The 15,808-nt window shown below is 43.6% G+C and overlaps 1 protein-coding gene across 4 annotated transcripts in view; it reads right to left on the bottom strand.

Moving 5' to 3' along the window:
• The window catches only part of ARHGAP28 (Rho GTPase activating protein 28), a 203,138-nt gene extending 194,126 nt beyond the window's left edge, over positions 1-9,012 (bottom strand). The window contains exon 1 of one of the 4 annotated variants that reach the window (XM_075533170.1): positions 8,744-9,012. Coding sequence is in view for 2 of the 4 variants with exons in the window: in XM_075533168.1 (XP_075389283.1) it covers positions 8,356-8,453 (98 nt within the window). In the remaining 2 variants the exon portion in view is untranslated. Of the gene's footprint in view, positions 1-8,355; positions 8,512-8,743 lie in introns of those variants that run through there. The other 3 variants (XM_075533168.1, XM_075533167.1, XM_075533169.1) reach the window with 3 other exon arrangements.
• Positions 9,013-15,808: the final 6,796 nt, after the last annotated feature.

The following is a 15,808-nucleotide window of genomic DNA, read 5'->3' as shown; positions in this document are numbered from 1 at the left end:
TGGGAGACCAGATGGTTGGCCTTTCCAGAGGGTTCACGGCCAGAAGAACATGAGCTCAGGATGAATTTTCTAAAAGGAAATTAGTTCTTGGAGACCATTTTAGCTCCACGTCATCCAAGTCATAAGGGCCGCTGGTGCTCAGGCTGGTGGGAGACCATGTGTGACTGAAAGGGGTCTGTAGCTCCACAGTCTATCTTATCTCAGAATAAATTTATGAGCAGAATTTAAAGAGAAAAAAAAAACACTAGCCTCCACAATCTATCTCTAGGGCTTGGCTCGGTTCCATTGTGAAACTTGACCATATTTTGGGTCAGGAAAGATAAAGGTCTTAATTCTCAGAGTGTTTCCTCTCAAAATAAGTATTATTTTGTAAATCATATTGGAAGGAACTAAGAAATGTGTCTTTAATCACAGAAATCTATTTTAGCACTTAAAGGAAGCAATTCTCAAAGCTAAAATATAAATGCTAAGAATGGGTACTAAGAACATGAATCTAGGATTAAATTATTTTAAACTGCTTTACCCCACCCCATCCCCAAAGGAACTCACAGAAAATTCCTATAGTTTGGATATCATTTCCTTGGTCAATTTAAATGCCTTCTTTAGTACATTGTATCTAGTTTCAAATATTGTTATATCTTAGATTAACAGATATGAATACATGAAGAGCAAGAACATGACTTTTAAAACATACTAACTGAATTTCCTCCAAGTGATTACAAGATTTCTCAAATTCAGTATTTATATTCTTTTATATTTAACTCATTTAATCCTTAGTCCTCCATTAAGACAGAATAGAAATGATCACAAAAGGAAATTACAGAATGACAATGATCAAAACACCTTCTATGAGCAATAGGAGCCCTGGTGCCTGGTGGCATACTGGGTTACTTGTTAGGCTGCTAACCACAAGATCAGCAGTTCGAAACCTCTAGCCACTATAGAGGAGAAAAATGAGGCTTTCTATTTCCATAAAGTGTTACATCTCCAAAACTCACAAGGGCAATTTCCTCTGCCCTGTAAAATTGCTATGAGTTAGAATCAAGTCAATGGCAGTGCGATTTGCTCTGGGAGCAACGATGACTGACTGCGAAAGGGGAAGACAGCAGTCCAATTCTGCTGCTTAAGAAATGTATTATCAAATTAAGGTAGGAGGAAAAAACCTAAAAGCTTAATTAACTAATAAATGTCATAAGATTGAAATAGCATGCTAAAAGTACAAGTTCTAGTGAAAGGTGGAGTGGGACCCTCCCTAGCTTTAGTACTCACTACCTTTGGTGGTCTTGGGCTAGTTCTCTGTCCTTCAGTGTCTTCCTCCTTCATAAGACCAATGTCAAGTTTTAAACAAGGAGCTCTGGCGGCGGTGTGTCACATGTTGGTCTGCTAACTTCAAGGTCAGCAATTCAAAACCACTAGCCACTCCAAGGAAGAAAGAAGACCTACTCCGGTAAAGATTTACACTCTTGAAAATCCACAGGGCCAGCTCTATGAGTTGAAATGACTCACTGGCAGTGAGTTGAGAGTGAAAGTTTAAATGAAATCATGTCAAATGCTTAATGTACTTTCTCACACATAGTAAATCCTCAATAGAAAGAGTGGGTTTTTTTAAAGGATCAACATCACAAGTAATAATGAATTATCAAGTGTTAGTCGTGGTGGTTTGAAAGCAGGTGAGGGTTCCCCTAGCCAGTGTTGTCCAGGAATCCACCTGGTTCTTGGACCACATGTACTCCTTTCAGCGTGCTCAGGTCGCCAGCCGCTGAAATGTGTGTTTAGTCAGATCTTTTTAAGTCACAGAGTAAAAGTGAGGTGAAAAGTGAACAGGAAAAAGATTAAATGTCTCTGTAGTAGTTGTAACTCTTGGCCATTTAAAATGCCTGAAACGTCTGTCCGATCTCTCTGCATGTCTGGAAAAAGGTAAATCCATTGGTGGATCTTTGAATAAAGGTGAATGTACTGATTGTTTTCTACATTTTTTTCCATAAGTGGATATTGAATAGGAAGCTTGATAGGGATTAATTTATCTACATATTACAGATGTAAAAAATAGAGTTGAAAACAAAATCTTAAGATATGTAAAGATTAATCTTAAATAATAAAAGACAACCAGAACTACAATGCAGAATTATTGAAATAGAACAAACACAGCTCAACTGTTTGGTAATTAATGTATATAATGAAAGAAAAGGTACAGATACAATGGGGAGAAAGGGATATTTGTCTTATCTTTAAGTATCTCCCCTTCGGGAACTGATTACAAGGATCCACATGTGACCTCCTCCCTGGGAGATGGACAGCAGAGAAGGGGGGGAAGGGAGACTCCGGATAGGGTAAGATATGACAAAATAACAATCTGTGGATTATCAAGGGCTCATAAGGGAGGGGGGAGCGGGGAGGGAGGGGGAAAAAAAGAGGACCTGATGCGGAGGGCTTAAGTGGAGAGCAAATGCTTTGAGAGTGATTAGGGCAAAGAATGTCCAGATGTGCTTTATACAATTGATGTATGTATATGCATGGATTGTGATAGGAGTTGTATGAGCCCCTAATAAAATGTTTTTTTTTAAAAAAGTATCTCCCCTTCAAGATATTTATGAATTACAAGAGTAAAAAAACAGCAATTTTACAATAAACAACCTGGCAGGTCAGCTCTTGTCCAGGTGGTTAAAGTTATCAACATCATTTACTCCATGATATGAATTTCTGAGATGGACCCAACCTCCTGTCTGTTGGGTTTTCACTAAAAAAGCTAAACTTCGACCTGACTATGAGAAAAGCAGAGCGGAGTCTTTTCTACAAAATAAGAACTAATCTTAAAAATGTAAAAAAGAAAACGTCAAAATCACCAAGGACAGGGGCACATGATCACATAGGGTAAAATTCTGAAGACCTGAGAAGTAAATTCAGTTAAGATTTGGAATAAAATCTGGAGCAGAAAAAAAAAAAAAGGACATTAGATGCAAAATCAGAGGAATCAGAAGAAAGCCTGTCATTTATTGAATAGTATTATATCAATCTTATTATTACTTTTTTTTAGATTTGATAATGGCACCATAATTACACAACATGCTAGAGTTAAGAAAGCAGGGAAAGTTGCCTAGAGACTCTGCATATGTCTAAATGAGTTTAAAATAAGATTTACGAATAAGTCCACATTTTTTACTCACAAGAAGGTGCTCCACAATAGCCTACATTCCCTGAATTTCTGTGGACACATGAGGCCTTAAAGCTCAGGATCAGCTGAGCAGGTTACAAATGGATAGAGCCACTGGCCAAATGTTTAGCCAAATGACAGGATCAAAGGAAATGGGCCAGATGTTTTCCAACAGCCCTGTGTGTGGAGTTGCTCACACTCAGCAGGGACTCTGCAGTAAAAAGAAACCTGAGACCCTCCCTCTGGTTTCAACCATAACATAAGCACTGGTCTATAAATACCGTATTCTCTTGAAGAATCCTATTCCCAGTTCCTAAATTGTCAAGGAAAAGTAGGCTTTTTGTTCTCTGGTATGTGGCATGGAGGGACTCACAGAAACCTTCCTAAATGCACAATCCAACAAGGACTAACATTTTGAAGTAAGAGTTTTCCTAAATTAATTCATTTCCTAAATTAATTCATTTCATTTCAGAAAGAGACCCATAAATAAATTACTAAATTTGCTAAACTCCTTCCACATAAAGGAGTTACTTTTCAATCATGGCTGAATCCATTTTAATCAAATGATGATCACTACAAAGAGCAACCGTGATATTAGAAAACTGTATCCCTTTAACTCGCAATGTTGTTGATGGAATCATAATTCAAAGGACAACCTTGGTTAGCTCCTATAGCTGTTTCTGAGGAAGAGTCAGCTCTTCCTCTTTTCTATTTCCATCCTCTTTCAGGAAGTTTATGGTATAATGAGATAAACATCAGGCAAACTCCTGGTCTTTGTAGACCACACCTTCAGAAAAATATTGTATACCGTCATTTGTATGTAATTCAGAAAAGTCTGGAAAAAGTAGATGTCTAGCTTTCTCTTTAGTTACCTTTCATTTTGCAGATAAACTGAGTGTGTGTGTGTGTGTGTGTGTGTGTGTGTGTGTCTCCTTTCTGGATTCTAAATTAGGGTCTAGAGAAATTGTCTCTCAAAATCACATGATTCTCAGCTATTTGTTTAAACTGAAGTGAACATTTTTCATTTTCTTTTAACCTCTCCAAATATAGATGGACAGACACAGATATTGACATAGCATGTTTGTGAAAGGATAAATTTCCTTCTTCCCAAACAAACAGTTATGACTCTGAGGCTCTTTACTGTACAAATAAGTTTTGCAATAGTTTGAAATGTAACCATGATCTCAAAGACACTAAACATAAAGGACTCCATCCACCTTTACGGATATAGGGTAGTCAACTAAGAGGTAAAATCAGAATAAGGTGACTTGTTTTCTCTAGTTGGGAATAAACCTATATTGTCAGTCAATCCAGAAACTCAGGTGAAAATGATGCTTTTTTGTTATAATAATTTTAAGTAAATTCACTCACTTAAAAATAAGTGAGATCGAAATACTTGTTTTAAATTTTTTTTTCATTCAAATCATGTGTACCTCTAAGATCAAACATCCCTTACAGCAACTCAGGTGAAAAATCCCCAAGACTGAAAAGTAAATATAAAAATATTTTAAATGCTACAGCATATTTCTCCATGAAAAATCGAGGGACAAAAACATAAGGACAAAAAAGATTAACTACCTTTATTTCCAGACAAGATGTGTATCTTTAACACAGTGAGCTTTCCACGGTGTCAGAAAGAGATGGAGCAAGGGTAATATGTGCATTAGAGATCAAGATATTAATTTAACTATGTCATACATTAATGTTAGATAAACAAATGACAGTCTATCCCAATCTAGACTCGTTTAGGTACATGCAATTCCATCTAAAAGTCAGTATATCTAATCGATTTAGGGTTATGTTTGATCATTCATTACGTTTTATGCACACCACTATGACTCCAGTCTCCAGACTGACTGTATCAACGCAGGAGTCTACAAAATGAATCGGAAGGAATGATCCCGTAAATCTTTCTAAATTCTGAGATGGGAGCTGTAGCAAAACTCAAAATAGATATTCCCGTGTCAAAACGCCCATTTTCCTTGAAAGACACACTTACTTCTCTTGTTCCTTGCTCTGTTTTTCCATGTTAGGCACAGATACCAGCTTCAAATACATATCACAGGACACTTTATATCTGCAACTACTGTGATTAAAAATGTGACAATAATCATAGCGTTAGCACACATCAAGCTCCTTCCTAGAGTCAGGCGATAGTCCAAGCGGTTGCAGAAAGCTACCCAAGCCCAGAATGTAGTAATTGGAGGCGGGGAGGGTCCGGTGGGCTGATCCCATTCCTGAGTAACTGACCAGTACACTTTACTGGCTCCTTATTTTCGTGATATAAAAGTGCAAATCAAGAGAAATAGCACAGGAGATCCCACTGCAGTGTGGGGGCTCCAGGCTCCCCGTAGTCTGCAGCCAGTGCTGGCAGGAGGTCTGGGGGGCTGGATCCTTGGATTTTTCAAGAAGAGCTGTTAAGTCCAGGCTTCTATCTGAAGCCTTGACTTGGAAATATTGCCTTTCATCCCGGTGTGTTTTTTTTTTTTCTACAAAAATCCTATTGATGTGAAAGCTAAATAGCTACATTCTTAGGATAAGACTGGTATCTCATTTATCTTCTATATTGCCGGAAGCCTAGGGTGTTGCTGGGCACATGAAGGTACAATCAATGGAGCTCTCCTTTTGAAAATCCAACCATTTTCCCTTGGCTACTATGTAAACCTTTAGGGATACAAAGTTCTTTCAACCAATAGTTACCCCAACACCCTGCGCCAGACAGGCTCTCAGGCCCTGAGCTATCACTGCTGCTGTTATTGTTTCTAAGGCAGAGACACCACAGGAGGCAGAAGAGAACTGCCCCACAGGGCTTATCTTGCTGCAGTCTTGAAGGAAGCCGGTCTCCAGTGGTGAGTTCTAAACCCCAACCTTTCTGTTAGCGGCGGAGCATCACAACTGTTGGATACAATGGGGCAAAAAGTGGACAAAACACAGTCAAGAGAGAGAGGGCTATCTATTATCCTAGTATCTTAGTGAGCAAAATGCCCACAAAACTACACAAACAAAGTAATCTATGCTATGAAACACTGAAAGGAGGCTGGTGGCAGAGTGGCTATTAACTGGTGATTCATACCCACCAGCTTCTCAGGAGGACCATGAAGCATCTGTTGCACAAACCTTTTCAGTCTCAGAAATGCTAAAGAGCTTTATCCTCTCGAGTAGGGATGAGTCAAAATGGATTTGGTTGGATTTTGAAACAAGAGCTAAAGAAAGTCAGACACACTCTGGCGTGTGTTTTCTCCTGTCACACTGATAAAGACTCAACAAATTGAGTTACAGATATTTAAAGGAATTTAAAGGAGAGGGCATGACTTTAAACTTGAGAATGCTATTTTTCAGAAGCAACACAATATGATCTTGCTCCTCCCCTTGAAAGGAAGTATTGCTCAGTAGTTAGTGAGTCAAAGGTTAATAGCTTGAGTCTGATTATTTCTACCATCAGATCCATGCGTAATGATGTTCTTGCAAATATAGGAGCTTCTTTTTGATTTTTAGTGCTGGGACCCAAGGAAGTGAGCTATATTCAGTTGCAAAGGGTTCCCTGAAGCTATCTCCTGCATCACAGGGTGGGAGGTACAAAGGTCCCGGAAGAGGGCAGCTACCCCAAATGCACAGATAGAGCGGTGCAAGGCTAATTGGCAGCAGCCTGATGAAACGCTGGTCATAGCATGCAACTCTCACTCTCACATACTGTCATTCTACAAGGCCACAGGTTGAGTTCATGGAACTTCTCCCTAAAGTGTGCTTTGAAAACAGATGTGGTTTCTGATGGGGCTGAATGGCAGCATCTGGCTACTACTTCTAGACAGCTGCTGGGAGTTCGAGACACAACAGCTATAGTAGAATCAGTTCAAAAATGCACAAACCTTACACGTGTTTCTCATCAAGGTGCTTGCATTTACCTGTCTCTTAGATTGGACTCCACAATCCAACTAATTATAGCTGATGACTCAGTTTAGGACAAACAAAACAAAACCCCGCAGCAAATTAAATGCAAGTTTTTGTCTTCAAGTAGCCTTCAAGTTGTAAGAAGAGAGGGGTGATCTCTTACAACTGGAAGCAAAATATTATTTTCTTATTGTCTTTATATCAAAAGTAGATTTCCCTCAGCCTACTCTGTTTGGAAGGAACAATATTTTCTTTGTTAGCCAAGCCTAACACAGATCTCATGCCAATGCCACTGGTGCTTCTCGTGGCTACTAGCCAAAGGATACAGTTCACGGAATAAGGTCACAATCTGTTGAAGTCATCATCTATCAATTAAACTTTCTATCAATTAAACTAAGAAACACAGTGATTGGCGCAGAACTTAAAATAAAAATGTAAGAGAACAGAAATGATTGAAAATAAATATGCCGAAAATTAAGCACCCACTCAAATTGTCCACTTTAAAAGTACTAATTAAATGCCGAGAAAATATCCACATTTAAGCAAATAAAATTTCTTCCCAATACCAAATCATTACACTTATTAGTGTAATAATGTGTCAACCCACTGAATCTCCCTAGGAATTTTTAACAGGTTTGGTTTAGTTCATGAAAATCTGTGGCCTTTATCTTATATCTAGTAGATAAACATCGATAACAGTAATTTAAAAGTTCCCCGATTTATAAAATCTAACAGGAACATCCTGACATTTTGCTGCAAATGAAATAATTATATATGCATTGAATGCATAAAGTCAACATTAGCAGTAATACAATAATCATGCAGATGTGCTTATACAACCGAAAATATTTATAACCTAGATTCTTTTTTTTGTTGTTTTGTTTTTCAGTCTTTAGAACTTTACTCTTTCTCCACCTATGTTTTCCCATGAAGTCAGTAAAGAAGTTCTGGATAGCCCACTAGGGGGTTAGTTAGGACAATGTTTTCTAATTGTCTTTCCTTTTTTTGGCTAATGCTCCATTTTCATTTCCGATCATTTTAAAAAGAAGTTTCCCAAGATTTTCGGGGTGAATTTGGCGGAATGCAGTGTCTGTCTCCTTATCAACTCTACAAGTCCGCGGCTAACCCCGCCGGCGAGCGACAAAGGCTTCTCATTCATGGAGTCCCCACTTCCGACCTAGCACAATACAAAGACTCGCCCGGGAGTCCGTCCCGGGCCCCCACCTTGACACGGGCATCCGGCATGGGCGCCGAGGGCACGCCGCGCGAGCGCGCTCGGCCCGGGTGCGGGTGCGGGCGCCGGCGCGGGGTCTTACCTGCGGCCCTGGGGTCCCGCGGCGCCGGGCGGCTGCGCGCGGGAGGAGCGCGAATGGAAGGCGGTGAGCACCACGCCGCCCGACTCGGGCGCGTCCATCGCCGGCGGCGCGCGCCGCCCCCCGGCCGCCCAGTCCAGGCAGACGCCCGCGGGGACCTGCGCGGCGGCTGCGGCCCCGGCGCCCCCGGCCGGCAGCTGGGCGGCGGGCGCCTCCGCGCGCCGGGAACCGCCCCCGGGCCCGGCCCCGGCCCCACCCCCACCCCGGGGCGGGAGCCGCGTCCAGGAAACGCCCGCCGCGGCGTCGGGCCAGCGCCCTCGGGCTGCGGGCGCCCCTCCCTCCCTGCCCCCGCCGGACTGGACGGGACGCGACGGGACGGGACGGGACGTACCTCCCGGAGCTGGGACTGGCGGGACCTCCCAAGTTCAGGGAAGCCGCCCTCGGTGGGGAGCCGCCGCCGGAGAGGGCCCGGGCTCTGCGTGCGTCTGCGGAAGGAAGGGGGGACGGGGGACACCCTTCTTTGCACCGTCCCGCCGAGAACGGACGCACCGCGGTACCCCGCTGGACACTGGGGGGACCATGAACTTGACGCCCCTCCGCGAGCGGAGCCCTCCCCGTCCCCGGCGCTCGGCGCGGCTCTGGTTCCCCGCCTGCGCGGCCCGAGGGTCGTCCGAGAGGATGCGGCTCGCGGGGTCCGGAGCGGCGGGCGGGGACTGTGGTTTGGGGCGGGGAGGGAGGGAGTGGTGAGACCCGAGTCTGTCCCGACAGCAGACTCGTCCAAGCAAGATTCCTGGAGGCTGTGCAGAGGGAAGGGGCGAGCCCTGCTGGCCCGATCTCCCGGCCCCCAAGCGGGTTTGCCCGGACGGGCTGCGTGGCCCCCGCCGGCAGGGCCCCCATCGCCGTTCCTTCTGAGAGGGGACAGGAAAGCAGGGCGGCCCGGTGGGTGCTGGAACCATGGGAGTTCTTTCTGCCTTCGCTCGGCGTTCAGCAAGAAGTGAGGACGCCCTTCCTTCGCGTTTTCGAAGGGTGAAAAGTACTACATAGACACTTCCCCAGGCGCTTTAAAAAAATGTTTGGTTGATTAAAGAGGCAGCATAATTATAACGAACATTTATGAAAATGCGTGCTCTGTGTTGGATCCTGTGCGTTGGCTCCTTTTAAGTGACTTGATCAAGTATGTCGGACTAATAACCAAGACTTGTGAAGAAACGTATTAAATATTAATGTGTGTGTGACACACACACGCCTGTTTTCATTTATTCCAACTCGGACCATGTAAGACAGGCTGCAGTCTTTACTGCCATACCTTTCTCCCACCGACAGTTCAAACTACCAAACTTCTGGTTAATAGCAGAATATGGAATATGGAAGAGCTACTTATTAGGAATACTTCATTCTTCAATATTTTCTGACGAAAACCGGCATCTGTTAGGATCATATTCAGTGCCCAATACTTTCTTAACATGTAAAATGAACTATATAGGTCTGGATACATGTCCACAATGCTGCATTTAAAACGTTTTGGACAACTGTTTCAGAATTTATTTTTGTTGGAATCATTAGAAGACAAAAATGCTTCATACACTATAGACTATAAAAACCCGAGTACAATTTGACTCAGCATCCCGTCAAGCACACTAATATTTCTGTGGTGAAAGAAGGAGTGCTGGCCATAAGGGGGGGTACAGAAAGGCAATAAACAGCTGCACACTTGTTCGTGTCAGCTCTTGTCACCAAATGAATTTTGGTGTTAAACTTATTTAAGAAAAAACGTGTAGTTTTTGCAGCTTTTTGAAGTTTGGAATGATCATAAGGAATTATAGTACGAGAAGTTTTTCTGAGAATGGAATTGCTTCTTGGCATTTTTCCCCTCCTGAACTAGAAATTGACATTTCGAATACCTCCAGGAAATACCTTTGCAAATATTTTTATATAATTGCTCCTTGATATTATCCAGCTATTATCCAAATGATGGGAAGAAACTTATGAAGCATTAGCAGATGGAAGAAACTCACACGCATAGAAAGGAAAAGCAAAACCCATTGTCATCTGAGGTTAGCTTCCACAGCCCTCCTCCTGAGAGTCACAATGGAGACACCAAATTCAACGCCACCTTCCAAATGATGATCGAGCCACTGGCCAGTAATGGTTCTTTCTAGTCTCCCTGTGGGTGTCTCTGTTCTCACTGTCACCATTGTCTGCCAAGATGATAACTCTTGACAGGAGATTACTGTAACTCCTACCTCTTAAAACACGCTTCCAAATGCTACCAGAGGGATTTTCCCAAAACATAGTCCCCCTCTTTCTCAAAAACCCCCACTTGTAACCAAAAAAGTCCAAACTGTGTAGTCTGGCCTCACCATCTGTTTGGGTCGCTCAGTCCTTCAACACTTGCAACACCATCCATACCAGACCTTCCTCGCCTCGCCCTCGGCTGGGTCTTGTCTGGGAGTCCTGAGGAACGTGCTGCCTCCACGAAGCCTGCTAGGTGGTCCAGACGCAGAGTAATCCCTCTTCGTGTGGAAACTGCTCTCACTGCCTCCTAATGAGCAATTACCTTTCATTCTGCCTTATAATTAAAACATAGCCGACCAAGCTGTGCGCTGTGCACCTCTCCAGTGCGAGGCCCTGCCTTATTGCTCGCGGGACCCCCACGCGGTCGTGAAACCCTTCTCCAAAGCCGGGGCAGCAGAACAGCTTTTAGGAGAAAGGCATTTGCTAACTGAAAAATTATGTTAATAGTTTCCAGCAAATTTAATGCCCTCTACTAAACTGTCAGCTGCTGAGCAGACGCGTGGGCTGACTGTTGTTCTTGTGCCGTGCTGTCCAGTCCGTTCCAGCTTACAGCGACCCTGGGCACAGCCCTGCCTGTTCCCGCACCAGCCTCACTGTCGTTCCGCGTCCATTGTTGCAGCCACTGTGCCGGTTGATGTCGTTGAGAGTCTTCCAGTTTTTCATTGGCCCTCTAGCTTATTCAGCTTGATGGCCTTCTCCAGGGACTGATTTCTCCTGATAAATTCTCCAAAGTCCTTGAGATACAGTCTGGTCACCATCAGTTCTAAATAGCCCTCTGGCTGTATTTTCTCCCAGACAGGGTTGTTTGTTCTTGTGACCCATGGTATTTTCAATATTCTTCACCAGCACCCTCGTTCAAACGCATACACTCTTCTCTGATCTTCCTTATTTATTATCCAGTTTCCACACACGTATGAGGTGACTGAAAATACCACAGGCTGGGGCAGGCGAGACATTTCTGCAGGATAGCGCTGTAAGAGGGCTTGTGTAGCAGGTCTGTTAAATGCAATGCATCCTGTAATTTCACAGTACTTTGCAAAGTAGATGATCACTAATAACCCTTGAATGAATGAACATATGATTCAATAAATGAATCAAAGAATGAGACAGCACTCTTCAGAAGTTGCAAACTTTCAGTATCACTACCCAAACCAGACTCTGCCATGGAGTCATTGTGACTCACAATGACCCTCCCCAGCCCCCCACCCCCGTGGGCTTCTCAGAACCTAGCTGTTACTGAGATTAGAAAGCCCAGTCTTTCTCCTGCGAAGCTTCTGGTGGTTTTAAACTGGCAACAACTCTGAAGAGCCCCGCCCAACAAGTAACCACTACACTGCCAGGACTCCTCATAGCGAGAGTATTATTATGAGTGATTCATAAGTCACTGATCCTAAACACTGCTACTGCAAGGTAAAACTAATGTCACATATATCTATTACCTTTTTTTCCCTCCTGCTTGTTTTTTTGCTTTTGTTGTGGTGGTATTATGGACTTTAGGGTCCCTGGTGGTGTGGTGGGTCACAAGTCGGGGTGCTAACTGTAAAGTAGCACCCTGAAAGAGAAACAGGAGGCTTGCTGCTTACATAAAAAGTTAAAGTCTTAGAAACCCACAGGGACTGTTCTATTCTGTCACTATGTGTTGGAATCAACTCCATGGCAGTGAGCAAGTGATCATTGACTTTAATGAAACCCAGCTCTTTCAGAGAATTCCTGGATTTTCAGGCTTGCGAAACCTGTTATTGTTCTCAGATGCTGCAAGTGTTGTTGATTATTTAATACGGCCCCTCCAGCCAATCGCTTTAACTCCCACAAGACCACCCACCTTGCGTGGTAAGAAGGTGGGGCAGGATATTGATAGGACCCAGTTGTGAGTAATTGAGCAAAGGATTCCTTGGAGAACCAGCCTGGCATGTACAAATTGACCCCTGGGAGAAGCAGGGGGAGAGATCTCATTATCAGCAAGAGCCTGAGGTCTGCAGAGTGAACCTACTGGATCCAGAGGACAGCTCTCCCAACAGAGGAGCAGAGCAGATCGGGCAGCCGGAGCATGGACCAGAATGATGGACTTCCCAACCCAGACAGCAAGTTAAGATGAGTGCTTTTGTGCAGGAAGCTGGCTTGTGGAGGGGGGGGCTTCGAGGCGCTTAATTCATGAGGTCGGGCTTGCCCATCCACAGAAGTGAAGCGGAGTGCCTGTGGGTTGAAGCTCATAAGCAGAGTGGTGTGCCCCTTTGGGCATTTGGGAGCAGACCTGAAACTTTATAACATGTACTGGTAAACAACTACTCTGGGCACTTCTCACTGGCACGACAACTTGTTAACATCCTTAATAAACCCTTTAATCCCCCAATAAAATGATTAAATAAAAAAAGATAACTTAACCAAGAGTTGCTGAACTTGGCCTAGAAAAGGCCCACCTAGGGGAACCTAGTCACAATTTCAAATAAACAAAATAGTTAAATAAAAAATACATAAAAATAAACCCTTTAATCAGCACTCAATAAGCCCTTGAATTTCAGTCTGTGAGTTTCTCTGTAGCCATTGCAGTGGGTATTAGAACCTGAAGATAAATTATAGAGATAGAGAAGTAAAATAGAAAACATTAATTAAGACAAAACAGATGCTATCCGGTTGGTTCTGACTCGGAGACCAAAACCTGGCCTGGCCTAATTCCGTCCTCACAATTGGCCAGCTTCCTCTTTTCACAGACCCTCAACTCCATCAAGCATGCCGGCCTTTCCCAGGAGTTGTTCAGAAAGCTGGCAGCAGGCAGACACTGGCTGTTCCAGAGCACTCCACAAAGGTGGTGTTCCTTTGCCCCTCTGACCCACTTCCCATCTTAACTACTCTGCTTGGTGTCCTGGTAGGTCCATTTCTGGTTTTCATCTATGAGCACCTTGCTTGGGGCTTCAGGTAAGGTAGGATCAAAGAGTGCCACCTGCAGAGATCTAGAGGGCAGGAGAAAGTGAGTTGGGATAACTTTCCCCAAAATTTCTTCATTGGAATACTATAGGCGGGTCCTTCTAACGCAGACCTCAGCTCCTGACTGCAGGGCATACCTGTGCCATCTCCATGGCACTAAATCTGCTTTAAAAGCCCTCTGTAGAGGATTGAAAGGCAAGGATGTTACTTTGAGAACTAAGGTACACTTGACCCAAGCCATGGTATTTTCAGTTGCCAAATGCATGTGAAACTTGGACATTGAGTAAGGAATACTGAAGAAAATCAATGCATTTGGACTAAGGTTCTGGCAAAGAATATTGAGAGTGCCATGGACTGCCAAAAGAATAAACAAATGTGCCTTGGAAGAAGTACTGCCAGAATGTTCCTTAGAGATGAGGATGGAGAATCTTCTTCTCATGTACTTTGGACATGTTGTCAGGAGCGACCAGTCCTTGGAGGAGGGCATCCTGCTTAGTAAAATGCAGGAGCAGTGAAAACCAGAAAAGCCCTCAAGGAGCTGGATCGACACAGTGGCTGCAGCAATGGGCTCTGGCATAGGAACAATTGTGAGGATGGCGCGGGGCCGGTCAGTGTTTCATTCTGTTGTGCTTAGAGTCGCTGTGAGTCAGAACTGACTTAATTGCAACCTTTCCTGGGCCATTCAGACTTCAGTCACAGCTGGTGCAGAGGAATTCCTCCTCCTCCTCTCTTACATTATTGTTGATTGGTTCCTTCACCCGCTCATATTTGTTGGCCATTTCCTCATCTGCCGGGGTTGGGTTTATTATCTCTTTTCTACCAACACTTTAGCTGGTGCCTAGCCTCACTGAGCACTGAGGCAGTAGCTCGTAAGTGGAAGCATCAATATTTCTGTATTAAACTGTATTGATACTCAAACTGTAAGTGAAAAACAAAACTAAATAGTCACACATCCGTTCAGGAGTGTTTCCATCAAATAAATTCATGTATGACATGGTTTTGTTGTCATATGAGTTACCAAAAACTCTATTTGCCTCTCTGGATTTCATAATTATAGATATGAGAGTGGATCTTATAGATTCTGTTAACAATGTCTACAACCCCCTGGGCCAGGGATGAGAAAGAATGAGGCCATGACAGCTGTCATGTCACCTGAGTCCCAGAACGGCTCTTCTTCTGTAAAACCAGTTGATAAATTTGCCTGGGCAGGACGTGATTAGAGCACAGAAACCAGCATTTTCTACTTATTTAACTTCAGCAAAGGGGAATGGAAAAGCTGCCCTCCTATATTGTACTGCCCTGAGTGTCACCAAACCGCTCAGCACCAGGGTGAGCGCTCAACCACCTATGGCAATGTATTACAGAAGCATCTTCATTTAATTGCTGGAAGCATCTTCATTTTATAGTTGCAAAAAATTTCCCAAAATCACCCGAGCTGGGATATAGCTACATTGGATTCAAACTCAGGGAGTCTGGCTCCAGATTCCAGGCTCTTCAAGCCATACTGTCTTTCACAAACAGTTTGCTATGATTTGACATATTTTCCATTATGTAGCATAGTGATGTAGATAGAATTTAATTTATGTTTCTTTGGAGTAGCTTTTCATCCATCTGTTCATACTGTGTGATAGTCATCACTGTTGTTGGTGTTGATATTGTTAGGTGCTGTCCAGTCAGTTGCGACTCAGAGCAACCCCAAGCACAACATAAGCACAACACCTCTCAGTCCTCGCAATTGTGAATATGCCGGAGCCCATCCTTGCAGCTTCTGTGTCAATCCATCTCGCTGAGGCCCTTCCTCTTTTTTGTCACCCCTGCACTTGACCAAGCATGACCTCCTTCTCCAAGGCCCGTTCTCTCTGAGAACATGCCCAAAGTACACCCTCCTTGTCTCTATGGAACATTCTGGCCTTATAGCACTTTATCTTACCTGTTGCTTCAATGAACGTTACTTGTGGATTTCTGTGAGTCATAGTGAATTGCAGGTAACATTTTGAGAACTCTTCTAGAACACTGACTGGTGCTTTTGTCGAACCGGTACATGTGCAAAGAAGCCGTCCTTTCTAACAGAACAAGGGCATGCCGTGTGGCTTAAAATCATAAAATGTACATTCCAGCATTTGGAGCTTTCACCAGACATATGAAACTTACATGATAAGCAAATAGTCTGAGAAACTGTACCATATGAAGAAGCATTTGATGTCAGAGTTGCCAGAGGAGTCATTCGGCACCTCTGATA

The sequence above is a fragment of the Tenrec ecaudatus genome, chromosome 15 (assembly GCF_050624435.1).
Source record: "Tenrec ecaudatus isolate mTenEca1 chromosome 15, mTenEca1.hap1, whole genome shotgun sequence".
Taxonomy (NCBI): Eukaryota; Metazoa; Chordata; class Mammalia; order Afrosoricida; family Tenrecidae; genus Tenrec; species Tenrec ecaudatus.
Note: the sequence above shows the minus strand (reverse complement) of the source record. Positions and strands in the feature narration are given on the sequence as shown.